This window comes from Belonocnema kinseyi, chromosome 10 (assembly GCF_010883055.1).
Source record: "Belonocnema kinseyi isolate 2016_QV_RU_SX_M_011 chromosome 10, B_treatae_v1, whole genome shotgun sequence".
Taxonomy (NCBI): Eukaryota; Metazoa; Arthropoda; class Insecta; order Hymenoptera; family Cynipidae; genus Belonocnema; species Belonocnema kinseyi.
The window spans coordinates 3,609,503-3,632,420 of NC_046666.1; the positions used below are offsets into that span (position 1 = coordinate 3,609,503).

The 22,918-nt window shown below is 25.2% G+C and overlaps 2 protein-coding genes across 2 annotated transcripts in view; both read right to left on the bottom strand.

Annotated features, from left to right (window-relative positions):
• Nucleotides 1-11,182, bottom strand: part of LOC117181978 (cyclin-K-like) — a 19,690-nt gene extending 8,508 nt beyond the window's left edge. Inside the window, exon 1 of the mRNA XM_033375001.1 lies at nucleotides 11,099-11,182. Coding sequence (XP_033230892.1) covers nucleotides 11,099-11,102 — 4 coding nt within the window. The 5' untranslated portion in view covers nucleotides 11,103-11,182. The remainder of the gene's footprint in view (nucleotides 1-11,098) is intronic.
• Nucleotides 11,183-14,751: 3,569 nt separating this feature from the next.
• On the bottom strand, nucleotides 14,752-21,838 carry LOC117181979 (cyclin-K-like). Its single transcript, XM_033375002.1, has 3 exons — nucleotides 21,759-21,838; nucleotides 16,201-16,568; nucleotides 14,752-16,011 (listed from the first exon to the last, which is right to left on the bottom strand). The coding sequence occupies exons 2-3, from the start codon at nucleotides 16,552-16,554 to the stop codon at nucleotides 14,752-14,754; spliced, it is 1,614 nt and encodes a 537-aa protein (XP_033230893.1). The 5' UTR covers nucleotides 16,555-16,568; nucleotides 21,759-21,838.
• Nucleotides 21,839-22,918: the final 1,080 nt, after the last annotated feature.

The window sequence follows — 22,918 nt, forward strand, 5'->3', positions numbered from 1 at the left end:
AACTGGCTACCAAAATAGTTACATTTTAAACCAAAAAGATGAATTTTCAATCAAGAAGATTACCTTTCTTCTAAGGAAAAATTTCAATAAAATACAAAAAATTTCAGTCAAACAGTTGCATTTTTTTACCAAATAGATGAATTTTCAAACCAAAAAATGAATATCCTAAAAAAACAATTTAATTTACACCCAAAAACACAAAATTTCAAGAAAATACAAGAATTTTCAATCAAACTGTTTCATTTTTTACCAAATCCAAACCAAAGAGACGATTATTCTACCAGAAAAATGGAATTTTCATTTAAAAAATTCATTTTCAACCAAAGACTTGAATTTTCTACCAAAAAGGCGAATTTTTAAAAAAATTAATGATTTTTCTACCAAAAAAAGATAAGTTTTAAAATAAATTGTTGAATTTTAAAAATCAAAAGACCAAATTTCTACAAAACAGTTAAATTTTGAAACCAAAAATATGATTTTAAAACCAAAATGTTATATTTCATTGAAAAAATATATAGTGATATTGGCCACCAAAATAGTTACCATTTTAATCCAAAAAGATAAAATTTCAACCAAGAAGATTAAGTTTCTTCGTAGGCAAAATTTCAACAAAAAACAAAAAATTTCAATCAAATAGTTACATTTTTTTACCAAAAGAAATGAATTTTCAAAACAAAAAATGAATATCCCAAAAAAAAATTAATTTTCAACCCAAAATTCAATTTTCAACCAAACAGTTGCATTTTTACCATACTATTCTACAAAAAAATGAAATTTTCAGTGGTTGAATTTTCTACAAAAAAAACTGAGTTTTCATCCAAAAAGATTAACTTTCTTCCATTACAAAATTTCAACAAAATACAAAGAATTTTCAACAAAACATTTTTTTTACGAAGAGACGAATTTTAAAACCAAAAAGATTAATATTCTAACAAAAAATTTAATTTTCAACCAAAAATGCAATCTTCAACCAAATAAGTGAATTTTCTACAAAAATAGTTAAATTTTCAACCATATCGATTAATTTTCAGACTGATTAACTTCCTTTCCTGATTAACTTTATACCCAAAAAGACATTTTTTTTTTTTAATAGAACAATGTACTTATTAGTCAAAATTGACATTTTCGATTGGAATATTTAACTGTTTTATAGAAAATTCGTATTTTTGGATTAAAATTTCGACAAACAGGTAGAAAATTTAATTATTTTAATTAAAATATTTTTTTGTTCAAATATTTACTATTACATTCTTTGTTGAAAATTAAACTTTATATGTTAAAATAAAACTTTTCGGTTGAAACTTTCACTACTTTCTTAAAAGTTGTTTTTTTTTTTTTGTTAAAAATTCTAAATTTTAGTTTAAAATTCGTTTTCTTGTGGTTAAAAATTATTACTTAATTTGAAACTTTAACTGTTTTGAAGAAATTTCGTCTTTTTTGTTTAAAAATTCAAATAATTTCGTATAAAATTCAACTATTTTTTTTACAAAATTAAACTGTTTTGTTGAATTTTTTTATTCCAAATTAATTATTTTCAATCAAAATTTAACTATATAAATTTTTGTATAAAATTAATATTTTTTATTTAAAAAAATCAAATATTTAGTTAAAAAATTCTAGAAACGAAAAAATATATAAACTAAAATAATAAAATTTGGAATAACATCACATACATTGTTCAAAATATTTAGTTGAAAATGTATATAATTTATTGAAAATTCAATTTTTTGGGGTAGAAAAGTCAACTATTTAATTCAAAATGTGTGCCTTTTTAAAAAAATTCATCTTTCTGGTTGAAAATTCATCTTTTTTGTTTATATAAAATTGTTTTTGATTAAAAATTATTTTTTTTTTTAGCTTCAATATTTGATTTAATGATATTCAATAGTAGAATATACCAAATTTACATCATTGCAAATTAAAAAATAAATTATAATTGAACCATTTTTTAAGAAACAAATTTATAATTTGTTTTGAAAATAGTTAAAATATGAAATCCTTTCCAATTAATAAGAAAAAAAATATTAGACTTGAAATATGATCACCAGTAGATCTACAATTTTTTTTCTGATATAATTTTCAGGAAAAAATGATACTGTGTAAAAAATATTGCATGCTTTTTAATTTTTAACTCGCCGTCAAATGGGAACATCGCCAAATTTAAAGTAGAGAATTTTTAAAATCATAAAAAAACGTACAATATCTGGAATTAATTTTATAATTTTAATATTTAGTGAAGAAATAAAATGTTTTAATAGTGAAAGAATGACTGCTATAATTTTCATTATTTAAATTGTAACTAAAATGAAGAAATTATTGTAAATTTGAATAAATTAAGCTCTAAAATGACTTCCAAGTTAGACATTATATTAAAATATATTCAAAATTTTATTAGACATTAAAAAAAAATATTTGTGAATGTTAATAAGTTTCCTATTTTTCAGTTTAAAAAACAAAGAATAAAGTTAAAGTAAAATAAATTGATTTTCAAATTGCAGGTCTCAATATTCACACAATTTTAAGTTCGAAAGTTTGAATAATTTTAATTTCAAAGCATTCGAAATAGTAAAATAAATTTGAATTGAAATTGTTCAATCATTTTAAATTGAAACAATCAGTACTGTTTGGGTTCAAATTTAAATCAAATAGAATTTTAATTGCTAAAATTAAATTTAAATTAACTGAAATTAATTGATTTCTATTCATTTCTATTAACCAAAATTGAATTTTAATTGCAGAATCGACTACAATTAAATTTCAATTAGCTTTAATTTCAGTTCAAGTAGAAATTTTTTTTTATTTTTAAATCGATTAAAGTAACATTGAAGAATTCCATTCAAATGTGAAAATCAGTTTTGAACCCTTTTCATTAGTAATTATTTCATTTCAAAAGCATTAAATTTTTGATTATTTAATTTCGAAAGTTTCAAACATAAAATTTCTTATATAATGAGGCTTTCAAGTAAAAATTGTGAATCATTTATATTTAAAATTGTCAAACTTTAAACAACTTATTTGAAAATTATTATTTTTTAAACGATTTCTATTTAAATTAAAAATTGTACAATTTTATACGAATCCCCGTTCAAAATTGTACAATTTCAAACGTTTTTAACTTTTAAATTTAATAATTTATGAAACTTTAAACAGAAATTATTTAATTTAGAACACGAAAATTAAAAATTGTACAGTTGGCACGATTTGAATTTGAAATTCTACAATTTTAAATTAAGTTTCAAATTCAATATTAAAAACTTTGAACTCAAACATGAAAATTACAAACTAAAATTACAAAATTACAAACCAAAATTACAAAAAATGCAATGCTATTTTTCAGATTTTTTTCTGATAATTTTTTAACTCGTTGAAAATGTTTTGATATACTTAAAAACATTCTATAAATTAATTTTTCAAAATAAAATATAAAACTTTTTCCAAGGAAACTTAAGAAAAAAAATTTAGCATCTAAACCTTTCAAAATCTTTAAAAAGCTTAAAAATTTTATTTTGAAATCTTCAAAATTCTACATTTTGTTTAAATTTGTTTGCAATATTTTCAAGTTTTAAATTAGTTTTGAAAATTTGTCAGAACTTTTAAAAGATTTGAGTTTTTTCTAATTTTTTTTTAATCCTGTAAAATAAAAAAATTGCACTAAAATCTTCAAGGTTCTTTTTTGATAATTGAGAAATGATTTGAAATATTTTGAAAATTTGAGAAATATTGCTCTTAGCATTAATTTTTTTAATTAAAAAATCATTAAAAAATTTTCCTAGGAATCTTAAGAACAATTTTCATTCTCTTAAAACCTTTTAAAATTCTTAATTTTTTGGTCGAAATTTTGAATCATCTACATTTTGTTTAAAAATATTGAAATCTTTTAAAGATTCAAATTATTTTTGAATTTTTACAAAACTTCTAATATGTCTTAAGCTTAGCTGAATTTTTTTATACATTAATTATTATTCAATTTTTATTTCTAAATCAAAATTCAAGATTTTACTAACAAATCAATTTTTTTTAAACTGGGACAATTAAAATTGTAAAATTGAAAGTTTCAAATTAGCAATCTGAAAGTTAAACGATACAAGGCTTTCTATTTTTAGAATGCAACAATATTTGAATAAGATTTGCAATTGAATAAAGGCGTTTAACCATATATATTTTTTTAACGTTAAAATCTGTCAATTCTTTATTTTTCAACAGTTTCAAAATTGACTGGTAAAATAAATTATTTTTCAGTCTTTAATACTCTAATTACAGTTCAGTTTAGAAAATCATTAATTAATTTGTTGAAAATTAAAACTATTTCAAAACTTTAAAACATGTTCGAAAATTTATTATTTAAAAAAATTTTTTTTTCCAAGCGTCAAACATTCCTAAATATATTTTAAACTGACTCAAATTCTTCCTTAAATTTGGTACAATTCTGTAAAATAAAAATTAATTTCTTAGAAATTTTCTAGACATTTTTTCCACATCTGCAATCTTCAAAAATTATTTTTTATTTTCTTTAGAAGCCCAGGAAAAACCTATTTATGTAATTTATGTAAACTAAAATTCTTGTCCTTTCTTAAAAGATTTTTTTTTTAAAGTTAAAAATTCAACAGTTTTGTTGAACGTTTGTCTTTTTGGTTTGAAAATTTAACAATTTGATTGCAATTTTTTTTTTTTTTTTTTTTTTGGTCTAAGATTGTACTATTTTTTTGAAAATTGATATTTTTTGTTTGAAAATTCTTAGCTTTTTGTAGAAATTTCACCTTTTTTTGGTTAAAACTTCAATTGTTTGGTTAATAATTAATCCGTTTCGGTAGAAAATGAACTTTTATGTTCAAAATTCAAATTATTTGTAAACAAAAATTCGTATTTTTGGCTTGAAAGTTTAATAATGTTGTAGAAAATTTAAGTATTTCGTTGAAAAATTTGCCTTTATTAGGTAAAAAATAAGACTTTTTTGTTAAAAATGCAACTGATTATTTGAATATTAATCTGTTTTAGTTGACAATTCAATTATTTGGTTGAAAATTCATTTTTCTTGGTTCAATCCAGCTGCTTTTTATTTCAAATTAAAATATATTTGTTTGAAACATTAATTATTACATTTTCGTTGAAAAATTCAACTTTTTAGGTTGTAAATTAAACCCCTTGGTTGGATAATAGTTTTTAAAAAAATAAAATTAATTTATTTAGTCAAAATTGAATTATTTTTATGAAAATTCGACTGTTTGGTTGAAGACGAACTTTTTTTTAACATTTATATTCTCGGGTTGAAACTTCGACTGTTTTATAGAAAACAAGCCTTTTCGGTTCTAAAATTGTACAATTTATGTAGTGAATGTAACTATTTTGTACAAAATTAAACTCTTTTCTAGATTTTTTTAAAATTGAAATTTTAATTGAAATTTTGTTTTAAAATTGGTCTTTTAGATTAAAAATTTAACAATTTAGTTAAATTGGAAAAGAAATATACAATAAAATTAATCAAATAAAATTTAGCACATCGATTGTTCAAATTATTTAGTTAAAAATATCTGTAATTAGTGAAAAATTCGTCTTTGAGCCAAAAATTCATCTTCACTGTACTCTTTTCTGGTTGAAAATTCCAAAATTTCGTTTAAAATTTATCAATTTAATTAAATATGTTTTTTTTTCTGTTTGAAAATTGAACTATTTAATTACAAATTTATTTATATTCTTGAAATTTTGTTTTTTCTCTTTGAAAATTCAACTATTTGGTGAAAAATTGATGTATACGTTTGCAAATTTTAATATTAAATTGTATTTTATTGAAATTTAATTTTTTCGATTTAAAAATTAATCTTTTTAGTTGAAAAATCAATTATTTAATTACACATTTATTTATATCGTTGAAATTTTGTTTGTTTTTTCTGGTTGAAAATTAATTTTATTGGGTGAAATATTAACTATTTAATTACACAATTATTTATTTCGCTGAAATTTCGTTTTTTCTTGTTGAAAATTAATCTTTCTGGTTGAAAAATCAACTATTTGGTAAAAAATTTTTGAATTTCGTTGAAAATTCGTCTTTTTCTTTTTGAAAAGTGATCTATTTGGTTGAAAATTCAACTGTTTAATTACAAATTCATTTATTTCGTTGAAATTTCATTTTTTCTGGTTGAAAATTAATCTTATTGGTTGAAAATTCAACTATTTCGTAAAAAAATGATGTATTTTGTCGAAAATTCGACTTTTCCGCCTAAAAAATTTATCTTCACGGTTGAAAATTTAACTATTCGATTATAAGTTTATGTATTTTATTGAAATTCTGTTTTTTTCTGATTGAAAATTAATCTTATTGGCTGAAAATTCAACTATTTCGTGAAAAATTGATGTATGCGGTTGAAAATTTTAATATTTAATTGTATTTTATTGAAATTTCATTTTATTTCTGTTCGAAAATTAATTTTTTACTTAAAAAGGCCCTATTTAATTTAAAAATTATGAATTTTGATGACAATTCGTCTTCTCTTGTTCAAAATTCAACTGTTTCGTGAAAAAATGATGTATTTTGTCGAAAATTCTACTTTTCCGGCTAAAAAATTGATCCTCACAGTTGAAAATTGACTATTCAAGTATAAGTTTATGTATTATGTTTAAATTTCGTTTATCCTGGTTGAAAATCAATCATATTAGTTAAAAAATCTACTATTTAATTACAAATTTATTTATTTCGTTGAAATTTTGTTTTTGCTGATTGAAAATTAATTTTATTGGGTGAAAAATCAACTATGTAATTACACATTTATTTATTTCGCTGAAATTTCGGTTTTTCTAATCGAAAATTAATCTTTCTGGTTGAAAAATCAACTATTTGGTTAAAAATTTTTGAATTTTGTTGAAAATTCGTCTTTTTCTTTTTGAAAAGTGATCTTTTTGGTTGAAATTTCAACTATTTAATTACAAAATTTATTTATATCGTTGAAATTTTGTTTTTTCTAGTTGAAAATTAACCTTATTGGTTGAAAAATCAACTATTTCGTGAAAAATTAATGTATACGGTTAAAAATTTTAATATTTAATTGTATTTGATTGAAATTTAATTTTTTCAGTTTGAAAATTAATCTTAGTGGTTGAAAAATCAACTGTTTAATTACAAATTTATTTATTTCGGTGAAATTTTGTTTTTTTCCAGTTAAAAATTAATTTTATTGGGTGAAAAATCAACTATTTAATTACACATTTATTTATTTCGCTAAAATTTCGTTTTTTTCTGGTTGAAAAATCAACTATTTGGTTAAAAATTTTTGAATTTTGTTGAAAATTCGTCTTTTTCTTTTTGAAAAGTGATCTTTTTGGTTGAAAATTCAACTATTCAATTACAAATTTTATTTATATCGTTGAAATTTTATTTTTTCTTGTTGAAAATTAATTTTATTGATTGAAAATTCAACTATTTGGTGAAAAATTGATGTATACGTGTGCAAATTTTAATATTTAAGTGTATTTTATTGAAATTTAATTTTTTCAGTTTAAAAATTAATCTTATTGTTTGAAAAATCAACTATTTAATTACAAATTTATTTATATCGTTGAAATTTTGTTTTTTCTGGTTAAAAATTAATTTTATTGGTTAAAAATTCAACTATTTAATTACACATTTATTTATTTCGCTGAAATTTCGTTTTTTTCTGGTTGAAAATTCAAATGTTTAATTACACATTTATTTATTTCGTGAAATTTGTTTTTTTTTCTGATTGAAAATTAATCTTATTGGCTGAAAATTAAACTATTTCGTAAAAAAATGTATTTTGTCAAAAATTCTACTTTTTCGGTTAAAAAATTGATCCTCACGAATGAAAATTTAACTATTCAATTATAAGTTTATGTATTTTATTGAAATTTGTTTTTTTTTTCTAATTGAAAATAAATCTTACTGGTTGAAAATTCAACTATTTGGTGAAAAATTGATGTATGCAGTTCTATTTTTGGTTGAAAATTCGACTATTTAATTACAAATTTGTTTTTTTCTGGTTGAAAATTCATTTTTGTTGGTTCAATCCAGCCGCTTTTTATTTCAAATTAAAATATATTTGTTAGAAACATTAACTATTACATTTAATTACAAATTTATTTATTTCGGTGAAATTTTGTTTTTTTTCTGGTTGAAAATTAATCTTATTAGTTGAAAATTATACTATTTCGTGAAAAATGTATTTATTTCTTTGAAATTTTGTTTTTTTGTTGTTGAAAATTAATCTTATTGGTTGAAAAATCAATTTATTAATTACAAATTTATTTATTTCGTTGAAATTTTGTTTTTTATGGTCTAAAATTAATCTTATTGGTTGAAAATTCAACTATTTCGTGGAAAATTTATTTATTTCGTTGAAATTTTGTTTTTTTCTGGTTGAAAATTAATCTTACTTGTTGAAAATTTTAATATTTAATTGTATTTCATTGAAATCTCACTTTTTCTGTTTGAAAATTAATCTTAGCACGTAAACAATTCTGATTTAATTTAAAATTTATGAATTGTGTTGACAATTCGTCTTCTCTGGTTGAAAATCCAATTTTTCGTTAAAAATATATGAATTTTGTTGAAAATTCGTATTTTCCAGTTGAAAAGTGATACTTTTCGTTGAAAAGTCGACTATTTAATTACAAATTTGTTTTTTTCTGGTTGAAAATTCATTTTTGTTGGTTCAATCCAGCTGCTTTTTATTTAAAATTAAAATATATTTGTTAGAAACATTAACTATTAGATTTAATTACAAATTTATTCATTTCGTTAAAAAATTTTGTTTTTTTTCTGGTTGAAAATTAATCTTATTGGTTGAAAAATCAACTATTTAATTACAAATTTATTTATTTCGTTAAAATTTAATTTTTTCTGGTTGAAAATTAATCTTATTGGTTGAAAATTCAACTGTTTCGTAAAAAAATGATATATTTTGTCAAAAATTCGACTTTTCCGGCTAAAAAATTTGTCCCTCTCGGTTGAAAATTTAACTATTCGTTTATAAGTTTATGTATTTTATTGAAATTGCATTTGTCCTGGTTGAAAATTAATCTTATTGGTTGAAAATTCAAATATTTCGTAAAAAATCTATTTATTTCGTTGAAATTTTTTTTTTATGGTTGAAAATTAATCTTATTGGTTGAAAATTCAACTATATCATGAAAAATTGATTTATTTCGTTTGAAATTTTGATTTTTTCTTGTTGAAAATGAATTTTATTGGGTGAAAAATAAACCATTTAATTACACATTTATTTATTTCGCTGAAATTTCGTTTTTTCTGGTTGAAAATTAATCTTACTGGTTGAAAAATCAACTATTTGGTGAAAAATGTATTTATTTCGTTGAAATTTTGTTTTTTTTTCTGGTTGAAAATTAATCTTATTGGATGAAAATTTTAATATTTGATTGTATATCACTTTTTCTGTTTGAAAATTAATCTTATCACGTAAAAAATTCTGATTTAATTTAAAATTTATGATTTATGTTGACAATTCGTCTTCTCTGGTTGAAAATTCAATTTTTCGTTGAAAAAATATATATTTTGTCAAAAATTCGACTTTTTCCGTTAAAAAATTGATCCGCACGGATGAAAATTTAACTATTCATTTATAAGTTTATGTATTTTATTGAAATTTGTTTTTTTTTCTAATTGAAAATAAATCTTACTGGTTGAAAATTCGACTATTTAATTACAAATTTGTTTTTTTTCTGGTTGAAAATTCATTTTTGTTGGTTCAATCCAGCCGCTTTTTATTTCAAATTAAAATATATTTGTTAGAAACATTAACTATTAGATTTAATTACAAATTTATTCATTTCGTTGAAATTTTGTTTTTTTCTGGTTGAAAATTAATCTTATTGATTAAAAAATAAACTATTTAAGTACAAATTTATTTATATCGTTGAAATTTTGTTTTTTCTGGTTGAAAATTAATTTTATTGGGTGAAAAATCAACTATTTAATTACACATTTATTTATTTCGCTGAAATTTCGTTTGTTCTGGTTGAAAATTAATCTTTCAGGTTGAAAAATCCACTATTTGGTTAAAAATGTTTGAATTTTGTTGAAAATTCGTCTTTTTTTGGTTGAAAATTCAACTGCTTCATGAAAAAATGATTTATTTTTTCGAAAATTCGACTTTTCCGGTTAAAAAATTGATCTTCACGGTTGAAAATTTAACTATTCAATTATAAGTTTATGTATTTCATTAAAAAAGTTTTCTGGTTGAATATTAATTTTATTGGATTAAAAATCAACTATTTGGTTATAAATTTATGAATTTTGTTGAAAATTCGTATTTTTGGTTGAAAATTCAACTATTTAATTACAAATTTCTGTTTTTCTGTTTGAAAATTAATTTTATTGGTTGAAGAATCAACTGCTTGGTTAAAAACGTACGTCTTTTGTAGGGAATTCTTTTTTTTTTTTGTTAAAATTTCTTTTTGGTTGAGGATTCCACCATTATGTTGAAAATTAGTTTTTTTTTGTGAATTCAACTGTTTTTATTTAAAATAAAATTTCTTTTAGATTTTTCGTTGAAATTTGGATTTGCATCTTCTAAAATGTGCAGAAATATTGTTGAATTTCACCAAGACTGTTTTTTAAATTAGAATTAAATATTTTTTACTTTTAATATTAACTATTATCTTTTTCGTTGAAAATTAATATTTTTTTGTTAAAAATTCAACTGCTTGGTTAACATTTAAACCACTTTGTAAAAAATTTCACTCGTTTCGTAAAAAAAAATCTTTTTGGTTTAACTGTTCGAAAATTCAAATATTTAGTTAAAAATTAACTGTTCCCGTTACAATTTTAATTTGACTTATCTCCAAAGTTCAAAAATCTTTTCGAATTTTCTCAAGAATCTTCGGAAAATTATATACTTATATAACCCTAAAAACTAGTAAATAAACGAATAAATAAACATTTATTCGGCATTTTTATTTTCTATTAAAAATCTATGACGCTAGTTTCTTTAAAAACTTGAAGTATCATCACAAAATCTGTTCAAAAACGCAAAAGAAACCAGAGATAAGAAAGTGAGGTTAGAAACCTTATTTCCCGTTTTCCACTCTTTACGGGAATTTCTAATTTTTCACGCGAACTTTTCAACTTTACCCATCTATTTCCTGATTTCTCAACTACCGATGAGCCATCAGAAAGATGATAAAAACTAAATTAGAAAGTTGGTAGCACTTTTCTAAATCTGTCACCTGTCACAACTGCGTAATTATAATAATAGTCCATTCGATTTGTAACGGTTTCATTCAACTTACATATAAACAAAAAGTTACGTAACCTCCTGGCCACGTTGCAGCAACATAAGGGGTGCCTTTTCTTGTCCACTGAACTGAGAATATTAATGCCTCGGAGCCTGGATGATTTCGCATAAATGGCACTAACTATAAACAAAAGTCACTTTCACTCTCAAACTTATACGAGATTTGATTTCGCGTTTTTGACACCAGTTCTGAAATATTATCGAATGTTTTGCTATAGAAGGCAAATGTCAGCTTGTTCGTGTTTAGAATTAATCGAATAATTATATAGGAGTAAGGTAGAAGCCGTATAAACACACATGGCAACCCTAAACTAACTGTATGAACAACTGTCTTCTGCTACTCATCCGAACGGAAACTAGAAGACCAATCGATATCCTCCTTTCCCCCCGATTCATCCTCCAACCTTCTTATTGGATAATTATTTTCGCGCGTTAATTTGAAAAAAGTTTGTTTTTAATAAACAGATTTAAAGTTTTTTTTTGGTATCTTTTCTTGATTTTGTAGTTAAGTATTAAATAATTCAATTGAAAAATAGTTCAGGGTCTAAGATTTAATTTTAATGACCTAAAAAAAAATGTTTGTTAAACGCGGAAAGACTAAACTTTCGGGGTTTCATGTCGCCGAACAGAAACTCTTACAAGGGGTCAGGAAGTAGGCAAAGTGAGGGAAAATGGAGGGGAGTATGTAATATGAGAAATGTGGTTAGCGCGGGAAAATTGGAGGAGGGGAAGTAGGAGAAATGAGTATGGGGAAGTAGAGGGAGGAAAGCGATATAGGGCAAATGAGGAGGGGGCACGTAGGGATGACGAAAGTAGAGCACGTAAGTAAATTTAATTAAAAGTAATAATTTATTACATTTTTTGACTAGTTTAAAACCATACCCTCAAACGGTACACTGGTGGGAATTGGTTTGCTTGCAATGTTAATATTAATTATTTAATAAATTGAGAATATAATAAACAACTAGCATATATATCATACATATTTAACATATATATTTGATATATGTGGGGATAATCTGCTGCAACTGTGGTTGCGTAAGTGCCAACAAAATGAACAAACTTCGGGTGCGAATTCGCACTAGTGTACCGTGTGAGGGCTAAATTGTTTATTTTTGTAAAAATTAACATGAAATATTATTATTGAAATAAGATGTTTCACTGTCACCACGGTAATTCCTAAATATGATATATAATATTTACAGGAAAAAACTGGATAAAAAAAAACAACAGAAAATTTCTGAAATACTATATGTACAATTTATTTTTTCATACCTTAAATAAATAAAACGAAAATTACAAAAAATATATGTACATATCATCAAGATACAAATTCGGCGGACGATCTCAAATTCCCGGTCATTTTCCGATTTTTTCCGGACAATTTTTTTTATTTTCTCTGTCAATTAAAAGTAACATTTCATATTTGCCGCAAACCACAAACATTTATTTTAAACATCTTTTAACATAACAGAGCGAAAAATTGCAAAATAAATTAATTATAAAATAAAGCTTACGAATCTTCAACTGGAATAGTGCAATTTTAAATTAAAGGATGAATTTTCAAACAAAATTATGAATATTTTCAAATGAAAACGGAATAGTTATATTTTTAATTTAAACAATTAATTATCAACCATAAAGAAACAAATTTTCAACAAAAAAGTTAAATTTTCGGCAAAAAAATCCTATTCATCTAAAAAAAAAAAACAAGTTTCAATTAAATAACTATTTTTCAGCAACAAAAAAACGCATTTTTAATTAAAATGATAAATGTTCAGCCAAAAGAATTAAATTTTAACAAATGATAAATTTTCAACAGTTTTATTTTACAGTTGGAGAAATCAATTTTCAACCAAATTCATGAATTTTCAACTAAAATGATATACCATCAATTGGAATAGGTAAATTTTATAACTATCAGAAAGTTGAATGTTTAGTAGATTAATTTTCTGAATTTTTCACAAAATACATCAATTTCCAAACAAATAGTTTAATTTTTATACACAAAATAATAATTCTGAACAAAATGGTTGAATGCTTAATAATAATTTAAAAAAAAAAAAACAGATTTTCAGAAAGAGTTTAATTTTCTACTAGAAGAGTTAAATTTGTAGAAAAAAAAAAAAAAGATTTTTAACAAAGCAATTACATTTTCAAAAAGAAATTAATTTCCAATGTAAAATTATGAACTGAAATACATAACTTTTTAACCGAAAAGAAGAATTTTTAAACAATGAGATTATCTTTTAAAGAAAAATATATTTGATAAAAAAAATAGATTTTTTAACAAAATACGTAAATTTTCAACGAAATAGTTGGATTTTTAATTTTAAATAACGGAAATTATCAGACAAATTGTTGAATTTTGAACTAGAAAAGTTAAATTTTATACCTAACAGAAATTTTAATTTTTAATAATAAAGATTAATTTTCTATAAAAAAACGAATTTTCCATAAAGTACATACATTTTTAAACAAATGATTATAATCATTTTCAGCCAAATAGTTAAATTTTCATCAAAAAAGATCCCTTTTCAACCACAAATATAATAGTTAAATTTTCTGTTGCAAATCTAATTATGAATTTTAAAACACATATTTTCAGCAACGTAGTTAAATTTTCTACTGGAATAGGTCATTTTTTAGTTTAAAAAAATGATTTTCAACAAATTAGTTCCATTTTCAAAAGTTACAATCGCAATAAACAATGTAACAAAATTGTCTATTTTAATCCAGAAAAAATCTAACAATTACTTGAAGTACTTTATTTTTTTATTTTTTATTTGGAAGAGGGCAATTTTCGATTGTGATGCATTCTGTATTGAAACCGGGAATTTTTTAACTTCTTTCGTTTGAATCCGACTTATGATTCTTTAAAAAAAATATTCCGCGACTTTAGCTAAAGAAGAAATCACTTTTCTAGATTGACCAAAATTATTAAAATAATGAATACTGAATTCGACAAGAATTTATTTAAATTATCATGGTACGATAATTACCATCTCAAATCACGAAATACAAACTTTAAATATCTACATTCTATATGTGCAAATAAAAAAGTCTAAAATAATCTTACAAATATTCTGTGGTGATACAGAAAATTTTCACTAGAGAAACAGAATTTTGGTGTCCGGGAAATTTTTGTGCAGTTAGTGGTGGGCATTATCCGTACAATTCTACGGATAATGACAGTGGTGCAGAAAAGTCCACTTTTGCTTTTGAGATATGAATAATATTAGGAGAAAACGATTTAAACAATTTACTGGGAGCATTATTGGACTTTAATTCAAGTCCACCACTTGCTGAAATTGAAACTGGTGAGTCAAATATGCTTGAAGACTTCGGATTTCGATTGTATAAATCAAGCACTTGATGTCCAATCTTTTCAAAAATAGCCTCATCCACTGTACAAATAAATCTCACCAATTTTGTTTCTGGTTCTGTTTTTTATTTCTGGCTTTATAATTAGCTTCCTTTTCGAAATGGTCTAAACTGAAGGATATGCCATTGGTTGATAGGCAAAAGGGGAACAACACGTGGGAGGAAAATTGTTAAAAGGCATTGCAGTCTTTGGAGGATTGTGAAATTGGACATTAGGCGGTGCATTAAACCTAGAATGTCCGAAAGAAGGATAACTTTTAAAATTTGGGGGAGGTACTGAAAATGGTGACTCTACAGAAACAGGATGTTGGTGTCCAGGAAGTGTAGTTGTTGCAGTTATTGGTGGATTTACGGATGATGGTGGTGGTGGTACAGAAAAATCGACTTGTATTCCAAAGATTTGAGAAATATTAGACGAAAACGATGTTGTCAATGAAGCAGTATCACATGCTTCTAATTCAAATCCATCTTTAGATGAAATTGAAGCTGGCGAAGCAAATGGGTTTAGAGAAAATGGATGTACACTAACAGGAAGTTCGTGTCTGTGAAGTTTCGTTTGTGTAGGTATTTGTTGTTGGACGGATAATGGTGGTGGTACAGAAAAATCCACTTGTATTCCAGAGATTTGAGAAATATTAGACGAAAAAGTTGTTACCGATGAAGCAGCATCACTTGGTTCTAATTCAAATCCATCTTTAGACGAAACTGAAGCTGGCGAGTTAAGTGAGTGTAGAGAAAATGGGGAATGTACAGGAACAGGAAGTTGGTGCCCGGAAAGTCTTGTTTGTGTAGGTATTGTTGGTTTTACGGATAATGGTGGTTTTGCGGATATTGGTGGTGGTACAGAAAAATCCACTGGTAGCCCTAAGATGTCAACAACATTAGATGAAAACGATGTTACCAACTCAGCGTCTCTTGATCTTGATTCAACTTCACCGTTGGCTGAAATTGAAGCTGTCGAGTCAAGGAAGCTCGAAGATTTCGGATTCGTATTGTATAAGTCAAGCACCTGATGTCCAATATTGTCCAGCACAGCCTCGTCCAATCCTTCGACAAACAAATCCCACCACTTTTTCTTCTGTTTTTGTTTATTTCGTCCTTTCCAATCCACGACAACAAATTTGTTCATTTTTGCTGATAAGTGAAGTAGAGCAATAGCTATTACTTCCGGTTCCCATTGTATACACAAAGGCGTGTGCAGACTATCATTTACAAAAATCCAAGCAGTTTGAACCACTTGTTGTAGTAAAGTCTTATCGCCTGCCAAAATTTTCGCGTACTTCACTATGTATTTGTAAGGGTGTCTCACTTGGAATTCAAAGTTTATAGTAAACATCACGACGCATTCGAATGAAACCATATCTTCCTGAAATCAAACAAATTGTTGTTAACATTGTAACACTATCAACATCGGGAAATTGGATAAACTGTTTTAATAGTATTTTACTCTTTTGGAAATTTAAAAAAAAACTAACGAGAAAAGTAATGGTTATTAATGATTGGCTCCACCCATATTTTAATATAATTGTGAATTTAAAAAAATTGTGAAACTTACTGCAGAAATGTCACCAATGAACTTGTATTTCTCTCTGGATCGTAAAGATTGCACCGCTTTCATAAAAGCACTGCTTCGCTTAGGAGTTTCTTCTGATTTTCCAGCAATAAATAAACAACTGCATGCTGTAATATATCGAGGATATTCCTTAAAAGAGAGGCTCATGAAAGCTCGATGAAAAAAAAAGATTGCCGTTGCTGTAGTTCTGTAACCCAATTTCAATTCTCCCGCAAGATCCTTAATGAATTTGACCCCATCTGATCGGTATCGAGATTCTGTCTCCACACTGATTCCATCCTTGCAGGATGGTGTGCTTCTCATGTCTTCCAGGTCACAGAAAACCCATGATGCCATTTTTTGAGAGATATCTGGAAAGCAAGTTTATACAATTTTCATTACGCAGAATACATTTTTGATGAATAAATTGAATGCCTTATTTTGCAAGTATAGTCCTGCTGGAGTTACAAAAATAGAGAGCCTATTTAAAAAAATAATTTTGAATCTTTATAAGGTAAAGTCCCCAGTTAGTGACACTGTTAATTTTCAAGAGTACAAGAATTAGCTTTTCACTGTCAGAGACGCTTCAATCGACAGTTTTTTGTAAGTATAAATGAAGTAGTTGTTTTTTTAATACTAAAAGCATGATGGCAGCAATTTATAAATTGTTTAGTAATAATTATTACTACTTTGAAAATTATTCCACGGGCATACTCATACAGGGTGGACACGCTGGGGCTTACATACATGGCGAGTTGAATGCTACCCGAATTGCACAACAGCAGAGGAGAAGCCATTCTACAGGGGTATTTTCATATTTTGCGCCTTTAAAGTTTCATTCGGATCGGCCATTCGGTCAAATCGGTGCATCTTCGAATCAAGTTTATGATAGTTTCCATGGTTGCGTTCGAAACTCTAAACGGATACAAGTGTCAAAACAATATAGGTTATGTTATATAGTAATTACAAATAATAAAAGGGTTTAATTAATAATGAAGTGAGACATGTGAACTGAGAAGTAAACGTCATTTTTTTCTGTGCCAATAACATTATAGAATGGCTGCTAAGTGACAAATACTATAAAATAGTAAAAATATTCTGCTCTTCCAGTGGGCGAAGAGTGAATGGTGTTTAACGCTTATTTTCACTGCATAAAAAAGGTATGTTATGAATAGACGGGATATGTTTTAAGTAAAGTGAATGAAATATTACATGGTCGATCCGAATGCAACTTTAAATGCGCGAAATATGAAAATACCCCTGTATAATGGCATCTCCCCTGCTGTTGTGCAATTCCGGCAGCATTCAACTCGCTATGTATGTAAGCCCTAGCGTGTCCACCCTGTATGTAATTTAATATTGAAGCATGCTACTTTTTACTAAGCCTTAATTTACATTTTGAATTCAACTTAATTTGTTAATAAATAAAACAAATAATCTAGCAATACCCTCTTTTCCATTTTAATGTATCCTTTATCTAGCAACGTCGATATTTTTTTATCTGTCATTCTAAATTCTCTTCTATCTTTTTCAGTTTTCTCATACGCCTATCAATGTCTTTGTAAATCTAAATTCACTTCTACCTATTTCGATACTAACTTTTCTATATCGTATCCTGTTCTATATCTATCAAAGCCAATTTTTCTATCTCTCCGTAAATCTAAATTTCCGTCTATTTTTTTTTCTTCTCTTCTTTATCTCATCCTATACTATGTCTATCAACGTCTATCCTTTTCTATCTCTCCGTCAATCTAAATTCCCGTATATCTTTTTCAATACCCTCTACCGTATCTTATCCCACCTTCTGTTTATCCATATTATCCGATTCTTTATCTATCCACGTAAATATCTTATTATCGCTTTATAACTCTAAACTTTGACCTATCTTTTTCAATCCCCATTTTCTATCATATCCTATCCTTTATCCATCCATGTCAATATGTATGTACCTCTTTTTCAATCCATATTCACATCTATCTTTTTCAATGCCCTCTTTATCTCATCCTGTCCTTTATCTAACCATGTCTATTTTTTCTATCTCTCTGTCAATCCAAATTCCCGTCTTTTATTCAAGCTACTTTTCTCTATCCTATCCGATACTACATCTATCAACGTCTATCCTTTTCTCTATCTCACCCAATCCTTTATCTATTAATGTAAAACTTTATCTATCTCTTTTTAATCTAAATTTAAGTTTATCTTTTTCAATCCCCTCTTCTCGATTTCATCCTGCCCTTTATCTATTCAATCCTCTCTTTTCTATATTATCCTTTCTTATTATCTTCTCTACCTATCCTATACTAAATCTATCCAAATCTATCTTTTTCTAACTCTTTGTTAATCTAAATTCAAGTCTACCTTTTCAAGTCCCTTCTTATATATTATAATATAATTCTATAATATTTTTTTATTATTTCTGTTATTCAAAATTCCCGTCTGTCTTTTCCAATGCTCTCTTTTTTATTTTATCCTTATCTTAGCCTCTTCTATCGCATCCCTTTATCCATCAACGTCTATATTTATCCATCTTCTAGTCAATCTGAATTCTACGAAATATCTTTTTCAATATACCCTCTTCCGTATCTCATTCCATCCTTTGTCTATGCACGCCAATCTTTTTCTATATCTTTGTAAATCTAAATTCATGTCTATATTTCTTAATCCCTTCTTTTCCATTTTATCCTATCCTTTATCTATCCACGAAAATGTTTTACTGTCTCTCTATCAATCTTAATTTTCGCCTATCTTTTTTAATCCACACTTTCTATCGCATCCTATCCTTTATCCATTCACGTCAATATTTTTCTACCTCTTTTACGATCTATAATTACGTCTATCTATTTCAATCCCCTCTTGATCTCATCCTGTCCCTTATCTAACCATGTCAATTTTTGCAATGCAATCTTTTACAGAGATAGAAAAAGGTTAACATGACTAGACAAATGTTAGGATCAGATAAGGAAGAGGGTGTTAAAAAAGATAAACTTGGATTTAGATGGACAAAGAGATTGAAAAAGATTAACGTGGATAGATTTAGGATAGGATGAGATTAAGAAGAGGAGAACGAAAAACATAGTCGAGAATTTAGATCCAGAGAGATAGAAAAAAATTTACGTGGATAGATAAAGAACGTGGTGAGATGTAGGAAAAGTGGTATTGAAGCAGGTAGAAGTGAATTTAAATTTACAAAGAGATAGAAAAAGATTGACGTGGAAAGAAAATAATGGATAGGATGAAATAGAAAATATGGTATTGAAAACGTAGACGTAAATTTAGATTGACAAAGAGATAGCAAAATATTGAAGTGAATAGATAAAGGGAAACGATAAGCTATAAAAAACATGGTACAGTTGAATTAAACCAAAAAATTCGTACCTCGAACCAAAAAGGATGACTTTATCAAATTTATTGAATTTTTTATCAGAATTAATTTCTTTTGTTTAAGGTTTATAATATTTTATTGAAATTTTGTTCTTTTTTTATTAAAAATTAATGTTTTCAACCACAAAGCAGTAGCTTAATAAATAATAGTTAGGTTTTCTCGCTGGGATAAATAAGAAAATATAATTATTATGCTAAAGTATAACACTAATAGAACTCCAGACTACCCATTTTAATTTTTTAAATATTTTTTATAGAATCTTTTATAAACGGTATAAAACAATATTTCAGAAAAAAACTTAAGATTTTCCAATTTATTTATTTTAAACAAAAAAATGACAAAAATTAAATTTCTACCAGAAAACATGAATTTGCAACTACTCGTTTTTTTTTTTTTTTTTTGAAAATTGTACTATTTTATTGAATGTTGTACTATATTGTTAAAAATTCAATTGTTTGCGTTTGAATAATTATTCTTTCATTCGAAATTTCATCTCTTTGTTTCGAAATTAGGTTTTTTGTTGTTGAATTTCTTTTGTTGACTCAATATGTAAGCATTAACATTTTTTTAATTGATATTTTTTATGTAGTTGAAAAGTCGTCTTTTTCGTTAGAAATTTAATTTTCTTTGTTGTAAATTCATCCTTTTTGGTTAATTCTTTAGTTTAAAATGAATGTTTTCAACGAAAAACTGAACTAATCCAGTTGAATATTCCATTATTTTGACTGAAAATTTGTATCTTTTAGTAAAAAGAATTTTTTATAACTAAAAATGGAACTTTTTAATTTTTGGTTTCAATTTTTTTAATTCAAAATTCTACTATTTGGTTGAAAATTTGTCTTTTTTGTAGAAAATTCCTCGTTTTGGATGAAAATTCAACAATACTGGGTTGAAAGATTTACTTATTAGTCCAAATTTAATTTTTGGTTGGATATGCATAATTTAAGTTATAAATTTATCTTTTCGACGGAAGATTGATCCATTTTGTTGAAAAATCGTTGTTCTTCAGTTTAAGATTTATTTTTCAACTGAAAATTTAACTTTTTCAGTTAAAAAATCATGTCTAATGTTATAAATGCGACTATTTTGTTGAAAATTGTTTTTGTATTGTAAAAAATTATTTTTTCTAATTAAAAATGTAACTATTTGCTTGAAAATGTGATAATTGATCTTTTTGGCTTTAAAATTAAATAAGTTTGTTGGAAATTTGTGAATTTTATTCAAAATTCGTCTTTTTTGGTAGAACATTAATCTTCTTGACCTAAGATTCATCTTTTTGGATAAAAATTTAACAACTTTGTTGAAAATTCATCTTGTTTTGTTCAATATTAAATTTGCTTATCTAAAAATTTAATTAATCCCTGTTTGGTTAAAATTTTGACCTGTATATTTAATAATTAAATTTTTTTTATATACAGAAATCAACTATCTTGTTAAAAATTCATCTTTTTTTATTGAAAATTATCTTTTTTGTTTAAAATGCATCTCTTCCGATTATCCTTATACATTGGTGAAATATTTGTCTTTCTCGATTGAAAAATACTTGTTTTGTTAAAAATTCAAGCCTTCAAAATTTTTCTCATTTTGGCTTTCAAATTTTACCATTTGGCTAAATCTTTAACTATTTTTTGGAAAACTTGTCTCTTTTACTGGAAAGCTCATATATTTAGTTGTTAATGAAACTGTTTGGTTGCAAATAATTTGTTTAATTCGTTTTTTTTTGTGTTGAAAATTCATCTCTGTGGATAGAAAATTTTCTTTGTTTGAAAATCCAACTATTTTGTTGAAAATGCAATAGCGACGTAGTTTATAGCTGCAAAAATTTTCCGTGTGACAAAAAAGTGGCCTGGCGTCGCCAGGCCTTCTACAAAGCACCATGGCAGCGCGGCGCGGGCGCAAGGTCCCGTGCCATAGCATCAACGTTTAAGTAATAATATATACGTTATAGGTACGGTATAGCGTTTCTAAAATGGTTATGGTTTCGTTTTATGGTTTATTATGTATTTATAATATTATGCTTTAAAAATATGTAAAATTGAACAATTTTTTGGTTTTCGAAATTGGATCAATTTGATATTAAATTCATTCAGCATAACAATGTATTTAATTTTTAATATAAGAAGAAAAATGAAATAAGAAGACAAATTAAAGAAGAATGGTTAAACGTTAAAATACTCACTTGGAAAGTTTGGTACGAAAAACTAATTAAAGCACAAGAACTTGATTATAATAATTTAAATGAAAATTAGATTGGACACTTCACTCGGTACGGCGTTCTAAAAGAAACTGATTAGTGATGTTTAAATTTCCGGGCAGACTGTACAAATTTGCGATCCCTACTAAAGTCCAATTTACTGCGCATGCGCTGAAAGAAACCACGCCCAATTACAATTTTTGACTTTTCGTCAACTTTTCAGGTATCATCAGATAATAGTTATTGAAAATTAACAAGAAATAAAGAAAAGAATGAAGAAGAAAGAAAAAGAAATAAAGAATAAAGAAAGTAAATTAGAATAAGAATTAAAGAAATTAAAAAGTATTTTAGGAAAAAGAAAAGTTTAAAGAAGAAGAATTAAAAATAAAAAAAATAAGAAAAAGGATAAAGAAATTTAAAAAATAGGAAAGAAAAAGAAGCTTAAACAGAATTTACGAAAAAATAAGAATGAAAGAAGAAAAGAGAAAAAATTGAAGAAGATGAAGAGGAGGAAGAATAATGATACGAATAATTGAAGAAGCAAAATAAGAATCAAAGAAGAATAAGAAGTATAGAAGAAGAATGAAATAAAAATGAAAGTTAATGAAAATGAATTTAAAAAAAGAAGAATTTAAATAAGAAGTTTAAAGAAGAAAGTAGAAAAAATTAAGAAGAGTGAGGAAAAGTTTAAAGAAGATGAAAAAGAAGGAAAGAAAAATAAGGGACAGAATAATTAAAAAAGAATTTAAGAAAGAAGATTTAATAGCAGAAAGAGAGAATTAGTTGAATGAGAAAAGTTTAAAGAAGAAAGGAGACAAATTAAAGAAGAGCGAAGGAGAGGAAAAAGAAAATAAATAAGAAGAATTAAAGAAGAAGAATTAAGAAAAAGAATCGACAAAGAAAATCTGAAGAAGAATTAAATTAAAAGAAAAGTTAAGAAAGAAGAATTTAGGAAGATTTGAAAATAAAGAATAAGATTTAAAGAAAAATCTCAATTCAAATCAAAATAAAATAAAAATAGGAAAAAAATAAGGCAAAAAAGAATTCAAAGAAAATGTAAGAAGCGACGAGAATTTTAATAAGAAGAGTTTAAAGAAAAAAGAAAGAAGAGTGAAGAAGAAATTTCTTTCCTCTTATTTAAATTT

Bases quoted from the DNA above. Each gene is read 5' to 3' on its own strand.
- LOC117181979 (XM_033375002.1), bottom strand. From the start codon at position 16,554: ATGGCATCATGGGTTTTCTGTGACCTGGAAGACATGAGAAGCACACCA. The intron at 16,012-16,200 runs GTAAGTTTCACA...GTTTGATTTCAG, and splicing joins TCATTGGTGACATTTCTGCA to GAAGATATGGTTTCATTCGA.